Here is a 14,692-nt window from a genome sequence, read left to right as displayed (position 1 = left end):
CTGCATTAAAAACTATACTATGAAATTAGGAGAATTTTAGCTATTAATTATTTATACTTTTCATTTCAGTTTTTATTTTCTTTGACTTAATCCATTTAATTTTCTTGCCTGTCTTTCTTGAAGTAATGGGGAGGTTTCTATTTAGATAGCGAATTCTTAGAAAAGTTCTTAAGTTTTAAGCATATTGCTGTTTTATTCACTGCGGGATATCGTCACTCTAATTCATTAATAAGTTCTTTGATGACACTTTTTTGATTTTCTATACGATGTCCGATGCACACTTTCAAAAATGTTCTCAAATTCCTTACATCCATGTCGCTAACAGAACAAATAATCTTCCCTTAAATAAGAGATTTATCCATTTCGTGTTGCTTCCCTGTTGTTGGGTGAACTGAGAAGATGGTATTCCTTATTTTGAATTAATATTTGTAAGGCGAAATGCTATGTAACCAGCAATTTTATTTCTCTGGTATCTTCTTAATACTTCTTTAACAATTCCAGAGTTGATAAAAGTTCCATTATCTAAAATTATTCCAGAGTCCAATAAATGATTCTGCAGAAACTTCACATACTGACGCATATCAGCAAAAACAAAAAATCTTAACAATGGTCTGATAGGATTCAAAAAATAAACTGATTCAATTGTTATTTGGAGATTCTTCCAATGTGTCCCACATCCTCCTTAATCAGAAACAATTGATTTTATATCGATTTCAATTATTTCCAAGCTTTCTATGACTTTGAAAAGTTAATATTTTACATTGCGTTAAAATTTAAATTTTTGTAATTCACTTCAAAAAACTGAGGAAAAACATTATAGAAAACAAAGAATGTGTTGGAATATGTCACAAAAAGGAATGCTCCAATATTAGTAAGAGATAATTAGTCCGAAAGCTCCGTTCCGACTGAGACAGTGACGATGAATACTGAAATTGATTGGTACTTTTTTTTCTTCTATTTTTATTACAGATCAGCATTTTAATGGAGTATTCCTGATAGGCTATTCTTTTATTGTCACTTTTTCCCAGTACAATTAAATAGAAAACTTTGATTTTCATTGTTAAAGTTTTGTTTAAATCCTTTTAAATTTCTTTCATCTTTCATACTCATCTTTTAAAATTTTCTTTCTATCAGCATTTTTATTATGACACATCATTTTTTAAAGAGCATTTTTAACTTTATTTCCTCAACATCATTTTTCTCTAAAAAAATACAACAATGTGAATTAATAGATTTTCAGTGTAATTTTTTTTTAATTAAAAAAGACTTGTGACATTATTTACTTTTTAACCAAAACTCTTGTTTTCATAGAAATTTTAATTATGATGCAACAATTTTTAAGAGTGTTTCTGTAAGATTTCCTTTTTTACACTTTTACTTTAAAATATGATAATAGGAAAACTGAGATGTACAGACATGAGATTTTCTTTAGAGAATTAAGATCAATTTTCATTTTTTCTGTTTTGCTTTTGCATTACTATCTTTTTTTGAAGGCAATTTTATAATAACAAGGCATTCATTCTTAAAAGCGTTTCTGATAGACTATATATATTTCTTTAAAGTTGCTTTAAGGATAAAGTTGCTTTTTTCCGAAAAATATTATTTATTATTAGCATTAAAGTTTTGTTTTAAAAGTTAAGAAGATTTTTCTTTTTATTTCTCCTTTTATTTATTGTTTAAAACAAAAACTTGAATATGCTGATTTAAAAACTTGCACAGCATGTTTAAATGCGGAGAGTAGATATAAAATTCCATTTGTAAAGGGTTGCCGTAAAAAAATTTCTTGTAATGTTGAAAAATAATATTGGTGTTAAATCTATTTATCACTCAGTTGCGATGCAAAATAAGAAATAAATCTGCTCAACGAATTTTGAAAATCGCCCCGCCCTACTGATCGCTGTACTCAGTATTAATTGAAATATTATCATCAGGCGGAATGAATTGTCAATCAGAAATTCCGACCACTATTGAGCACTTAAATTTTAATCGGAGCTCTATTCATGATTGAAATGCATTACAATTATCTCCTAGGGCCGAAGACTCCCCGTGTAGTAAATGGTGACTGATGCACATTAAATCTGTCGAGTCTCAAAGTCCTCCATGTTCCCACAACAAATCAATACCTCTGGGGGTACTGATCCAGGAGTTTCCTTGTCTTCTGGATTGGTTCAAAATTACAAGGCTACGGAGTTGAACGTAAGTAGTCGTAAACCCATGAAATTGGGTCGGCTGTTCAACGACGGTTATAAAATAAAATAAAATAAAATTATCTCCTAGGTGGTGCAAGCAAAATTTATCGCCAAGCGAAATTTTGCCAATTATCTAACATAAATTAACAATATTTTCAATTTCTGCAATCACAGATGATTCTTTTAAAATTTGATTTAAATATTATTTGATGAATTGATATTTGGTTTGATTGAAAATTACTTTAAAATTGTTAATATTTTTTAAATTATGTTTCTCATTTCTTATTTTCCAAAAAAAAAACACCTCCAGCTTCTTTTTTTTTAATCGATCATTTAGTCTAGTTAGGAAAACAAAATATGCACTTTTTTTTCTTTGTCATACACCTATTATACGTCATATATACGTTTATTACCATTTACAATTTGATTTTATTTATTTATTTTACTTAAAATTTGAACTAAATAACTACATTATACAATAATGACTCAATTTACTTATATATAAAAAATAATACTCAAAGATTTTTTAAAAAATTTTGCTATATGGCCTCGAATATTCAGTTAATTTTTGGTTGAATAGTCAGTTGTCGATAATGTTCTAGAAATCACTACTCATTTCATCCTTAAAAAATTCTCGACTATTCTCTGATATTTTTCAAATTGATTTTATCAAATTTTCTCCAACTGATGAAACCAGTGCATAAATTTTATTATTAATTTTGTAGTTATGCCTACTTAAATTATGTTCTTATACATAAATCATTAAGTTTATAATTTTGGTTATGTTCCATAAATAGTAAGAGTAACTAAACGACAAACAAGAACAACTTTAGCTTGATGAGTATCAATTTATCTTTAACAGCTCCTGCTATAAAGAAACGAAGGAAGACTCCTGCTATAAGGAAGTTTTTGCTATTCATTTAATGTAAGTTATTACTTACAACATTATGACGTTTTTTTTTCAATGTCAGGCTTTATTTTAATAATATGTTGCAAAACTGATGAATAAAAAAGTTTATATAAGGAAAAATAGGCACTTTCTAAGGATTGCTGACAGAAAACAAGTACTACGAAAGTACTACAAGTACTTTATGGATGACCCTGTTTATGACTATCTTAATTAATGCAAGAAAAATATAAATTATCATTATCTATAATAATGTTCCTTTTATATTTAATTCAAAAGATATTAAAAAAGAGAACAATATTAATAAGGATACAAGATAATGTCTTAAAAAAAAAAAGANAAAAGAGAACAATATTAATAAGGATACAAGATAAAGTCCAAAAAAAAAAAGAAGAAAAAAAAAAAAGAATGTGAACTTAAACTTGAAAAAAAAAAAAAGATATTTAAATTAAATTACAGCACAAAAATATTTCACCCAACTGTAAAACCTAGTAACTAAACCTTACCCTTCTTAGAAGTAGATTGAGTCAATAAAGAATTAAACTCTCCTCCTCCAACAGGACCAAAGGTAGAAAGTGGGCCAGCAATATTTTGAAAAGTAGCCATTGCAGCAATCTTTCGTTTATGGTTGCAAAGTTTTGTGGGATCATTCCATGAGAGGTCATTGACATTCAAACATTTAGTAGTTGCCATAGGGTTAAAATTAAATACTTTGTTGATCATCAAAGGACATTCTAGGCCACACTTGCAAGTGCCTTCAGTCTGGAGATAAATAGCAATTTCTTGAAGAGACTGAAGATAAACTTCACTCGGGCTAAAACAATAAAAACAAAACACACATTTTCATAAGACTTCTACAAAAAAAAACAGTTATTCAAAACACAATTTAAATAAACAGGAAAGAAAATGTATTTCTATATATCCTATTTTATTCAACAATCAAGTCTAAAATTGAATTTTAATGAAAACACTTAATTAAACACACAATATCCTACTTAATCATTTCAAGGGCAGCGAGATAAAAAACTGCACTGCTTATTTTTGACATTAATATAAATCACTTAACTTGTAATAATTTTTATTGCTTAAACTTTTGGTGGCTTTTAATCAATCACTCTTTATTTTGAAAAATGTAAAGATAAAGCAAATAGATTCATTCTGGATATGCATACAATGACCACAATCCTTTTGGCTTTTCTTGACTAAGTTTTTTGATTAAAGTTTTCTCAATAACAAAGGGTTAAAGAATCACTGGTTGGAAAAGATTTGATCTCTCTCTCTCTCATTGAAATATTTACAATTAAAATTAGACCCACTATAAGTATTATATAATATTAGCTGGAAATTTTAATAAATTTTAGAATTAATAAATACTTCACCAAAAGTTATATCTTAAATAATGCAAACAAATATAATACTTTACCTGATGTATATGACTTTTCCGCTGGATATTACACGTTTCCATCCAAAAGGCACAGTTACAAACGCTTCACTGTGCTGAGAAGCAACTAGTGGATGTGATGAGGTCACCTCTGAGGGATATTTTGGACCACCAGGATACATCTTGCTGCTATGGGGTATACCGTCCATCAGGCCAACAGAAGAGGAAACACACTGTGTATCACTGAATTTGTTATTGCCATCCTGACTAGGCTCAACACCTACTGTCATTGGAGCGCACATACTGCTGACAGGAAGATGGTAAACTGGGGAAGGTTTCGACGTTATTGAAGAAAAAACAACATTGTTTTGTTCATTAGAAGAGATTGAGGAGGAAGGTAGCGACTTAACGACACCCCTGGCATCGAAAGGACTTGCAACCACAAGACCTTCTGACATACAGGGAGCTTGAAAAGAAGCATTCAAAACTATGGTGTCTGTCCTGGCATCCTGATTAAAGGATGCCATCTTTAGCCTCCTACGAAGCTGTGCACCTTGCCACCTCCTTTAAGTGGCATTAGAGTTCCAGGCATCCGAGCATGCATTGCTCTTCATTGGTTCCACTTGCTGATTAAGTCACACAAGTGATATTCTCAATGAAGCAAATGCAATTTTCATCTAAAATAAAATAAAATATTAATTATAATAACTATTCAACATTAATTTAAAGCACAACTTCAAAATGCTTAAACACAGAGTTTCATTAAGATAAGAAATAATGATGTGCAAAGCAAACAAACTGATATGATTTAAACAGGGTTGGCAGGTTTTTGACATGTGACAGTTTTTGACAGTTTAAACCATGGTTTAAACCGTCACGTCAAAAACCTCACTGTCAAAAATGTCGAAAATGTCAAAAACCTATATTCATATGTGAAATTTAATTAATACATAAAATTTATATATTTTTTATAAAGGATAGTGTTTCNAGCCTCCTACGAAGCTGTGCACCTTGCCACCTCCTTTAAGTGGCATTAGAGTTCCAGGCATCCGAGCATGCATTGCTCTTCATTGGTTCCACTTGCTGATTAAGTCACACAAGTGATATTCTCAATGAAGCAAATGCAATTTTCATCTAAAATAAAATAAAATATTAATTATAATAACTATTCAACATTAATTTAAAACACAACTTCAAAATGCTTAAACACAGAGTTTTATTAAGATAAGAAATAATGATGCGCAAAGAAAACAAACTGATACGATTTAAATACATAACTATTAAATAAAATAATTTTAAAATAAATTCCTTAAGAGTTCCCATTATTATCACAGCTGCTCTAGTATACTGACACTATCGTCGAATAATGACACAATTTTTTCAAAAGTTTCGAAGCTAGGAATGTTTATAGAATATTTCATGTAATATTTTGATAGCTTCATTTTAAAACCACTCAAGTTTTTAATTTCATTATTAACTAAGCATAATGCAATATTTTTTTTTTCATTTATCAGCGAATTTCAAAATAAATTGAATACACATGAATTAATTGCTAAATCATATCTGGTTCCAAGAGTTAAAAACCAATACAAACATTTTAATTTTAATTTAAATATAAATTTCTAATATTTTTTTATTATAAGTTACAATTGTGCATAACTTAAAAGAGAATTTTATATAATAATAATCTGAAAAAGAACATTTATAGAATAAATGAGCAAGCCAAGCTCCAGCTCATTATTAGGTCAGGCACAAAGCTTCAGTAAAATGACGACCTGTGATTTAAAATTTCAGTAATCACTTCTTAAAGGTATTTACTACCTGATAAAAATTAAATAAATTGATAAATTTTTGATTTGAGTTTCTTTAAAGCATTTTGATTTGAATTTTTATTCTTTATCCTGAGCTTATGTAGTCTTTAATTTTTATAGGTTGTATTTAATATTTCATACCAAGAATAATATAAATAAATGAAAATTTAATCAAGATAACACTTTTTTTCATGTGAATTACATATAACCCTGCACAACACTTTAACAAATCCTCTAACTGAAGTTACATATAAGAGAGTGTTTTCCAAACAAAAATATATAAAGTCTGATCTTCGTGGGCGATTAATATTTAGAAATGTTTGCTACGATGGCTATCAAGAGAGGCAAATTAAATTGAAATTAAAAGTGACATTGGTGAGAATTCAGTTAGGAGATGAGATATCTTTTAACTTTTTAAGGCAGCAATCTTAGTTCTTTGGAAATACTATTTAAGTCTGAAAAACTTTATTTCTTAAATATAAATATTACAATAATAATATTTTTCATTCCTTTGTCCTAATAAAGAATTTAGAAAGATTTACTAAAGATTTTACTGACTCTTATGCTTGTTAGTAAATATAATTTATAGGTGTATATGGAGAGAAAAAATTTTCTAATTTAATGTTTCAATACTTTTTTAGATTTGATTAGTGTTTCTCAATATTTTAAAACATTATCTAAATTATGCACTTTGTTAGTTACAATTTTTAATTTCAATATTTAAATCTATAATTTATTTATTTGTATTTAGTTTCTTTCGAAAATTTACAAATTCGAAACAATTAAAAGTTGCATAACTACTAGAGTAGAGATGCACAACCTGCGGCCCACCAACTCCAGATGTGCGGCTCGTCGCAGCAATCTGAACAAAATAAAAAATAATAATTCTAAAAATAATTTTAAATAAAAAATTTAAGTTACTGACGCATCCAATCTGAATCAACGTAGTTTGTTAATTGCTTTTTCTCGATGGTTAATGCTACTGATTTATGCATAGTTTTGAAAATCTCCGTATTTTTAATGCAACATTATTACGATACACAAATTTTGAATTTTTGTTATAACTTTTGACGCTCTTCAGGTGCGCCGACTTCACCGTAAATCCAATGACTTTTCAGTAGCTATTGCTACCCATTTTCACATAATTTCTGAAATCGCGATTTTTTAAATTATGTTTTAACGCCTTGAAAGTTATGAAACGCTTTATTTGCGCAAATTTCGTAGCAAATCTAAATTACTTATCACACCACATTTTAGCAGGGTTTTTAAAATTTAGATATTTTTAACACAATAATAATATTATTATGAATCGCTCATTTAAATAACCATTTTTGACAAGGTTCATTTGTGTCGATTTTGTAGCAAATTCAATTATTTTTCAATTGTTATTTTGGCAATTATTGTTTTTCTACAAGGTTTTGAAAGCCCTGATATTTTTTATACGCTCTAGCTACAGTTGCGAATCCTGCACTTAAAAACATTGTTTTTTGACGTGCTTTATTTATGCCGATTTCAACGTAAATATAAAGGGATTTTGATAGTTTTTTGGTAGATATGACAGTACTTTTCCCTGTGATTTAAAAAAATCAGATATTTTTAATACTTTAGTTTGACAGCACATGAGTGTGAGTTTTGAATAGTGTAGTAAAATAATTACTTTTTATGTGTTTTATTTGAGCTAATTTTAACATAAACATAGGTTTTTTTAAACTTTTTTTTCCAATAATTGTTGAACTTTTACTTGTGATTTTGAGTATGTTGATATTTTAACACAATAATGAAAAAATGAATTCGATTCTGTTTTAAATTTTTTTGTAACTTAAAAAGCTATTACATATCTTAGCAAAATTGACTCCTTCCCAGAGAGAATAAAAAATTTAAAAAACGAGGTGTGTAAATTTATATTAAACACTGTCCCTTTAATAATTCAATACACGTGCATATTTTTTTATTCCCCGTGAACCAGGGTTGGGGTTTTGGACATCCTAAACTGGTTTTGGACAGGACACGTGGGTTTTACTGTCTTAAACTGGGTTTTACTGTCCTAAACTGGGTAAAACTGTCCTAAACAGGGTAACACTGTCCTAAACTGTCTTAAAGTGTCCAAAACCTTGAACTTTGGTAAAAGGTAAAAAATCTATAGGTGTAACCTTTGTACACATAATAATTACATGTATCAATAAATATTTGATATTTTTTATACAATTTAATATAACTTATTAAAAGAAAATAATATAATATAATAGGAAAAGGTTTAAAATTTTTGAAGCTCCACAATTCAGTGAACAACAAAAGTGAATGCCTAATCTTTTAAATATAAATATGCTTTTAATACTGATAAATAATATTTTTGCATAAGGATAAATATGGCAATATTAAAAAATAATAATTTTTCTTAAAAAAAATTACTAAATTTGTTCAAAAATTAACCTTTTATTTTTCACAATATTTTTTTTATAAAATTTTATTTATAATTTCTGCATCACAGGATGATAAAAAAGACATCCATTTAAAAAAAATTGTCTTTAAATATAAATATATTAGTTTAAATTGAAAATACAAAATAACTGAAAAATGTATTAACAGTTTTGAAGGGCATAACATCAGTTTCAGTTACTGACACTGGTGATGTATNTTAAAAAATTTTATAATTTCTGCATCACAGGATGATAAAAAAGACATCCATTTTAAAAAAAATTGTCTTTAAATATAAATATATTAGTTTAAATTGAAAATACAATATAACTGAAAAATGTATTAACAGTTTTGAAGGGCATAACATTCAGTTACTGACACTGGTGGTGTATCACCCCTATGCTAAAAGAATTGAACATGAATGAAATAAAAGTATTCTTGAATATAGATAAATAAACATGTTTATGACGAACCAAGCACTTAATCCCTAATATTTTAAAATGCATGGCAAGGCCAAACTTCAGTTATGTACTATTGAATGAGAGGACCAATTGAACTTGATTACTGATTAATCTTCCTTTGTTTAAATTGAAGAGTCAAACAATATTAATAAAACATTATACTTTTCAAAACAAATATTCTCTAGTATATTTAATTATCAATATGTTATTAGTACTATGTTTAAGTTCCATGTTTATTTTATCTCTTAAATATTGCTCAGATAAAATTATGACATAATTTGAGTAAAAGGGTTTTGGACAGTTTAAGACAGTTTTGTACAAAGGGGTTTTGGACAGGACGGTTTAAACCGTGGTTTAATCCATTCTGTCCTAAACCTTGCCAACCCTGCCGTGAACATGTGGAGGTTTAACAACACATACCAAACACACTCTTTTTCGTTGTCACATGATTTAAAAATCATGTATCGCGATTCGTATTTTAGCGTTTTGATCCTCGCAATTTGAAAGTCACACTTTGTAATTTGTATTCACACGATTTAAGAATTGCAGATCACATTTTGTATTAACATTAACAAAATTAAAAATAATTCATTGCGATTTAAAAACCACATATCGTGATTCATATTCACATGTTTTAAAAATCATACGTTGTGAGTCTTCACTTCACAATCTAAAAACCACACATCCCTATTCATATTCACGCGATTTAAAAACTAAGCATTATGTTTTTTATTCACGAAATTTAAAAATCACGCATAGCAATTCGTTTTCAAGCAACTTAAAATTAACACATCGCTATTTGTATTCACGTGATTTAAAAATCAGGAAAAGAGCACCATCTGGGACAGATTCCAAAACTGATTAAGTTATTGGTTATTTTCCCTAAGTTCAATTGTGCCCACAACAACAGCTGCTGTCGAAAGACTGTTTTCCAGAATGAATTTGGCATGTTCAAAATTACAGAGCAGTTTTTAAACAAAATCAATAAATCTTCATTCAATGGCTCGCAAAAGCTATTGCATGATCAAGTAGACAAAATTATCACAATATTTAAAAATTTTGCAAATTGCAGGATTTTAAATTGCCATTAAGAAATGCAGGAATTGCCATTAAGAAATTTTTTAAACCATTTTCTACCTACTTTGAAAAATTTATATCATTTATGATTATATGCTGGGAAATGATTTGTATATCATTAAATTTTTACTGTAAAAAATGTAACGAAGATTAGTTTCGCAAAGTAATGTAACTTTTAATTAATTGTTAATATAGATGTGTATAAATTGTAAATAGTAAGTGCCATGTTAAAAAAGTATTGGTCATAAAAAGTTGTAAACAAGTATCTTAATAGTTTTTTTATTATTAAGGAAAATAGCTCCTTCAAAATTAAGGTTCTTTTCTCTCTCAGGCCCGCCTCTTATAATTTATTTAAAATAAATGTTTTAAAGTTAAAGTATATTCCCTTTTAAATATTGAATCTTATTTTGCGCTGAAGGGTGTTGCTTTAATTTTAATCATTTTTAATGCTATAAATTTTCTTTAAATCAAAGTGTTTAACTTGCATTTATTTTAATAACTAGAATATTTTTTCTTAAATTTAAGTTAATGAACAAACTTTTTAATGTTAAAATTTAGGTTTAAATGGACTTTCGTATTATGTAATATGATAAAAAAAACATGAATTTTCCNAGATAAACAAATTTGTGAAGGGTCTGATTAAAAGAAAAAACATTTTGTGAAGGGTCCTTTTTTAAGTTAAAATATTATGTGAACGGTCCGTTTTTAAGTTAAAATACTTTGTGAAGGGTCCGTTTTTATGAAAAGATATCTTGTGAAGGGTCCGTTAACGGACCCAAATTTCTTCTAAACAGACCCCTAATATATGTGTATAAATTGTAAATAGTAAGTGCTATGTTAAAAAAGTATTGGTCATAAAGAGTTGTAAACAAGTATTTAAATAGTTTTTTATTCTTAAGGAAAATAGTTCCTTCAAAATTAAGTTATTTTTTCTTCTCTCTAACATCTTCCCGCCTCTTATAATTTATTTAAAATAAATGTTTTAAAGTTGAAGTATATTCCCTACTGAATGTTGAATCTTATTTTGCGCTGAGGGGGGGGGGTTGTTTTAATTTTAATAATTTTTAACGCTAAAATTTCTTATAAATCAAAGTATTTAACTTGCATTTATTTTTATAACTAGAATAATTATCTATTTTTTTAAATTTAGGCTAATGAACAAATTTTTTAATGTTAAAATTTATGTTTAAATGGACTTTTGTATTATGTAACATGATTAAAAAAAAACATGAATTTTCACATTGTGTTTAATTACTTCAATTTATCTGAATCTTTTTTTTCTGATAAATTGATTCAAATTTTCATATTCTGTTTCTTTTCCTAAGTGATCAGTGTTGCAGTTACTAATTTCAAACATTTAAAGGTATTTAATTTTATGCAAATATATTTCAAGGTTAACTTATAAAAAGAGTTAAATGCCTAGAATTGCTCTCAACATGCCTGTCTAAATACTTTGGCAAGCGGCCCTTAATTGGTCAATCTGCTGTGCACCCCTATACTAGAAGAAGTCAAAATTAAATTTTCCAATTTATTATGTATAACATATAAATATACGGGGCGGCGCTAAGGATTTCAAATTATTAGCAAGTAAACTAGCAAAGTATCAAAAGACTTCACCAAATGCAAATCTTGACAATTTTTTATGATTAACTTTATCTCTTGCAAAAATATTTTACTGTAGTTTGTTTCAAGCTTATATTTTTTGGACCCTATTCTAATTGGTTATGTGGCGCTTATACGGTAAATTACTGTAATCGAATAAAAAATACTGATTTGTATAGAAAAATTCATTCTGAAGTAATTAAGAGGAATAAATTAAATACATTTTTTTCTTTACGGTAGAAAAAATGATTCACCGAAACAGAATTTTATTCGCATTTGGTAAGGTGGCGATTGCTTAAAGCAGGGGCTAATATACACATTAACATGCATAAATATATATGAATATGCGTATATATAAATATATATGCATAGATATACATATACTTCATATCACACGGCGCCTCTAAAAAAGTGTGCCCACCGCTCTGCAGAGTATCCTAGGCCATCTGTACTAAAATCTTCCCAGACTTTGCATTCAAGTATAGAAGTATTTACTTTATCGAATTACCAATAATTGATACAGACTGAATGCTTGATATTACAATGGCTTGAATGTCACAGTATTTTATTTACATGTCAGAGTATATTACAGTATTTAAAAGTTATAATTAAGTCATAAACATTTGTTTAACATTTAACCAATTTATGTATTGTTGTGTACAAACTTTTATGTACAAAAGATATTTATTCTTATTTTATTTTTTTAATCTTTCACTTGCACAATCAAAATTTTCACATGAAACGTTCAAAAAATATGAAATTTTAAACAAAAAATCCTTAATCCCTTTAACTTTTTCTAAAATTCCGGATTAAAAATAATTTTTGTGAATAATAATAGTTAATAACAAAATTATTTTTGAAAAAATGCTTCTTTACAAGCTTAATTTTTTTTTTTCAAATGTAAACTTTTTGAAGGGGTGCCAAAATTATATTGGCACTAATATGCTTCTAGCACATAGACCACTATTTACTGTCAGAATGTGTGACAAAAAGATTAGAAAAACTAAAATCCAAGATAAAATTGTATTAACGTATTACACTTAAACAATTAAGTATTCCAAAACTATGAATTAACTACGAATTTTTAATATAATCTGTATCACAATTCGCAATATGATAATGTGAAAATGTAGAATTGGATTTAATTCAGCATAAATACATAAGCATATAACTAAAAATAAAATAAATTTTAATAAAAATGATGGTAAATCAGTTTAAATTAATTATCAAGTGAAAGCTCAAAGGACTTTTAGTAAAATTAAATTTATACATAAATGAAACAAACTCTTGCCATTTAAAGTATAACTACATATTAAAATAATAATAATATGTTAACTAAAATTAAATAATATTCACAAATTTTACAATTTCAAAGCATTTTTAAAAATTATAGAAAAAAAAGAAACTAAACTTATACTAAATTTAATGCAATGTAATAAATTTAATTTTATATTAATTAAAGAGAAGATCTTCAAAATTAGAAAGTGTGAATATCACAATATCATTTATATTTTGAAATATCATGATCATGAACATGATTATTAACAAGATCAAAATGTAAACAAATACTTAATTCATAATTTTAATAGGATGCAAATTAATTTAGCAAAACTTTAGCTTCATTCATTTTTATAAATCTACCTTAAATACAATAATGAAAAAAAAATTTAACCTTTACCATGAATACAAAAGTTTATAAGCATCCATGAAAATGTCATACTTAATATCTATTTCATAGAGATGAGGTCAACTTATTTTCAAAAGAAATAGCAACGTTAAGAACAATGAATTGGAAAAAAAAAAATAACCTCAAATCTGACAATATAAAAAATATAATAAATAACATAGAAATGTAAATATACCCAATCATAAAGGTTAAAATGGACGGAGTAATTAGACCCAAACTGTAAACAAACACCATAATTCAACAAATAATAGAAATTAATCAAACAAACACATCGTATCAACATTCTACTAGAAAAAAGTACAAAATTTATCCCGATTTATATGAACCAGTTATGATGCGTAGCATTTTTGCGCTCAAGTCTAATGAAAAATAGGTTACGTGAGGGGGGGAAGGAAATCTGTTAATATTCAAAACAAATGCTTAAGTGAAGGAATGCTAAGATTTCATAGATTTCGAAACAAAAGAGGGCTTACCTGATGAAAGTAATAATCAATAAATACATGTAATGAAGATATAAACACAATCTCCATTGCTTTAGAGATGTCCATAGCCTTAGGCTTCGCGTACTTGTATCACTCGACCAATGACTATCGCACCTGTGACCCTCGGACGAGGAAGGTCAATTTGTTTGTATCATTATTGCACAATAGTAAATCACAACATTCAAAATCACCTTTCAATAAGCAAAGTATCACATAACAAATTTAAGTACTTCGTTACAATTCACAACATAGTAAATGATCGTATAATACTTCATTAACATATAATCAATTCAAAGCATTAGTAATTACACGAATAGCATAAATATGGCTGTTTTCTGTTTGTCAAATTCCCATAATCCTTTTCGTTTACTCTCGAACTAAAAGCGCAATCTAATAAAAAGATGTTACATAATTTTCGCAGTTGGAGCTCAGATTGATGTAAAGAGGATTGGTTTAGTTTCTGTTTCGGAAACTAGAACTTATTATGGAACTGAATCTAGTTTTTATTTTTATCTACTTTTCATACAACATCTTGAAGTTGTGATTTTATTAAAACTGTTTTTTCAGAAACTAAATTAATGATATATAGGCCTCATTTTTGAAGTACATATAAAATAATACAAAATTTACTTTAATTGTGAAATTAAGAAAATGTTATTTATTAAGTAATAATAGTATAA

The 14,692-nt window shown here is 27.4% G+C and overlaps 1 protein-coding gene across 1 annotated transcript in view; it reads right to left on the bottom strand.

Moving 5' to 3' along the window:
• The window catches only part of LOC107441856 (serine-rich adhesin for platelets), a 37,575-nt gene extending 23,101 nt beyond the window's left edge, over nucleotides 1-14,474 (bottom strand). Inside the window, exons 1-3 of the mRNA XM_071179423.1 lie at nucleotides 14,004-14,474; nucleotides 4,520-5,154; nucleotides 3,603-3,910 (exon numbers count right to left, since the gene is read on the bottom strand). Of these exons, the coding sequence (XP_071035524.1) occupies nucleotides 3,603-3,910; nucleotides 4,520-5,004 (793 nt within the window). The 5' untranslated portion in view covers nucleotides 5,005-5,154; nucleotides 14,004-14,474. The remainder of the gene's footprint in view (nucleotides 1-3,602; nucleotides 3,911-4,519; nucleotides 5,155-14,003) is intronic.
• Between the last annotated feature and the right edge of the window lie 218 nt (nucleotides 14,475-14,692).

This window comes from Parasteatoda tepidariorum, chromosome 4 (genome assembly GCF_043381705.1).
Source record: "Parasteatoda tepidariorum isolate YZ-2023 chromosome 4, CAS_Ptep_4.0, whole genome shotgun sequence".
Lineage (NCBI taxonomy): Eukaryota > Metazoa > Arthropoda > Arachnida > Araneae > Theridiidae > Parasteatoda > Parasteatoda tepidariorum.
Note: the sequence above shows the minus strand (reverse complement) of the source record. Positions and strands in the feature narration are given on the sequence as shown.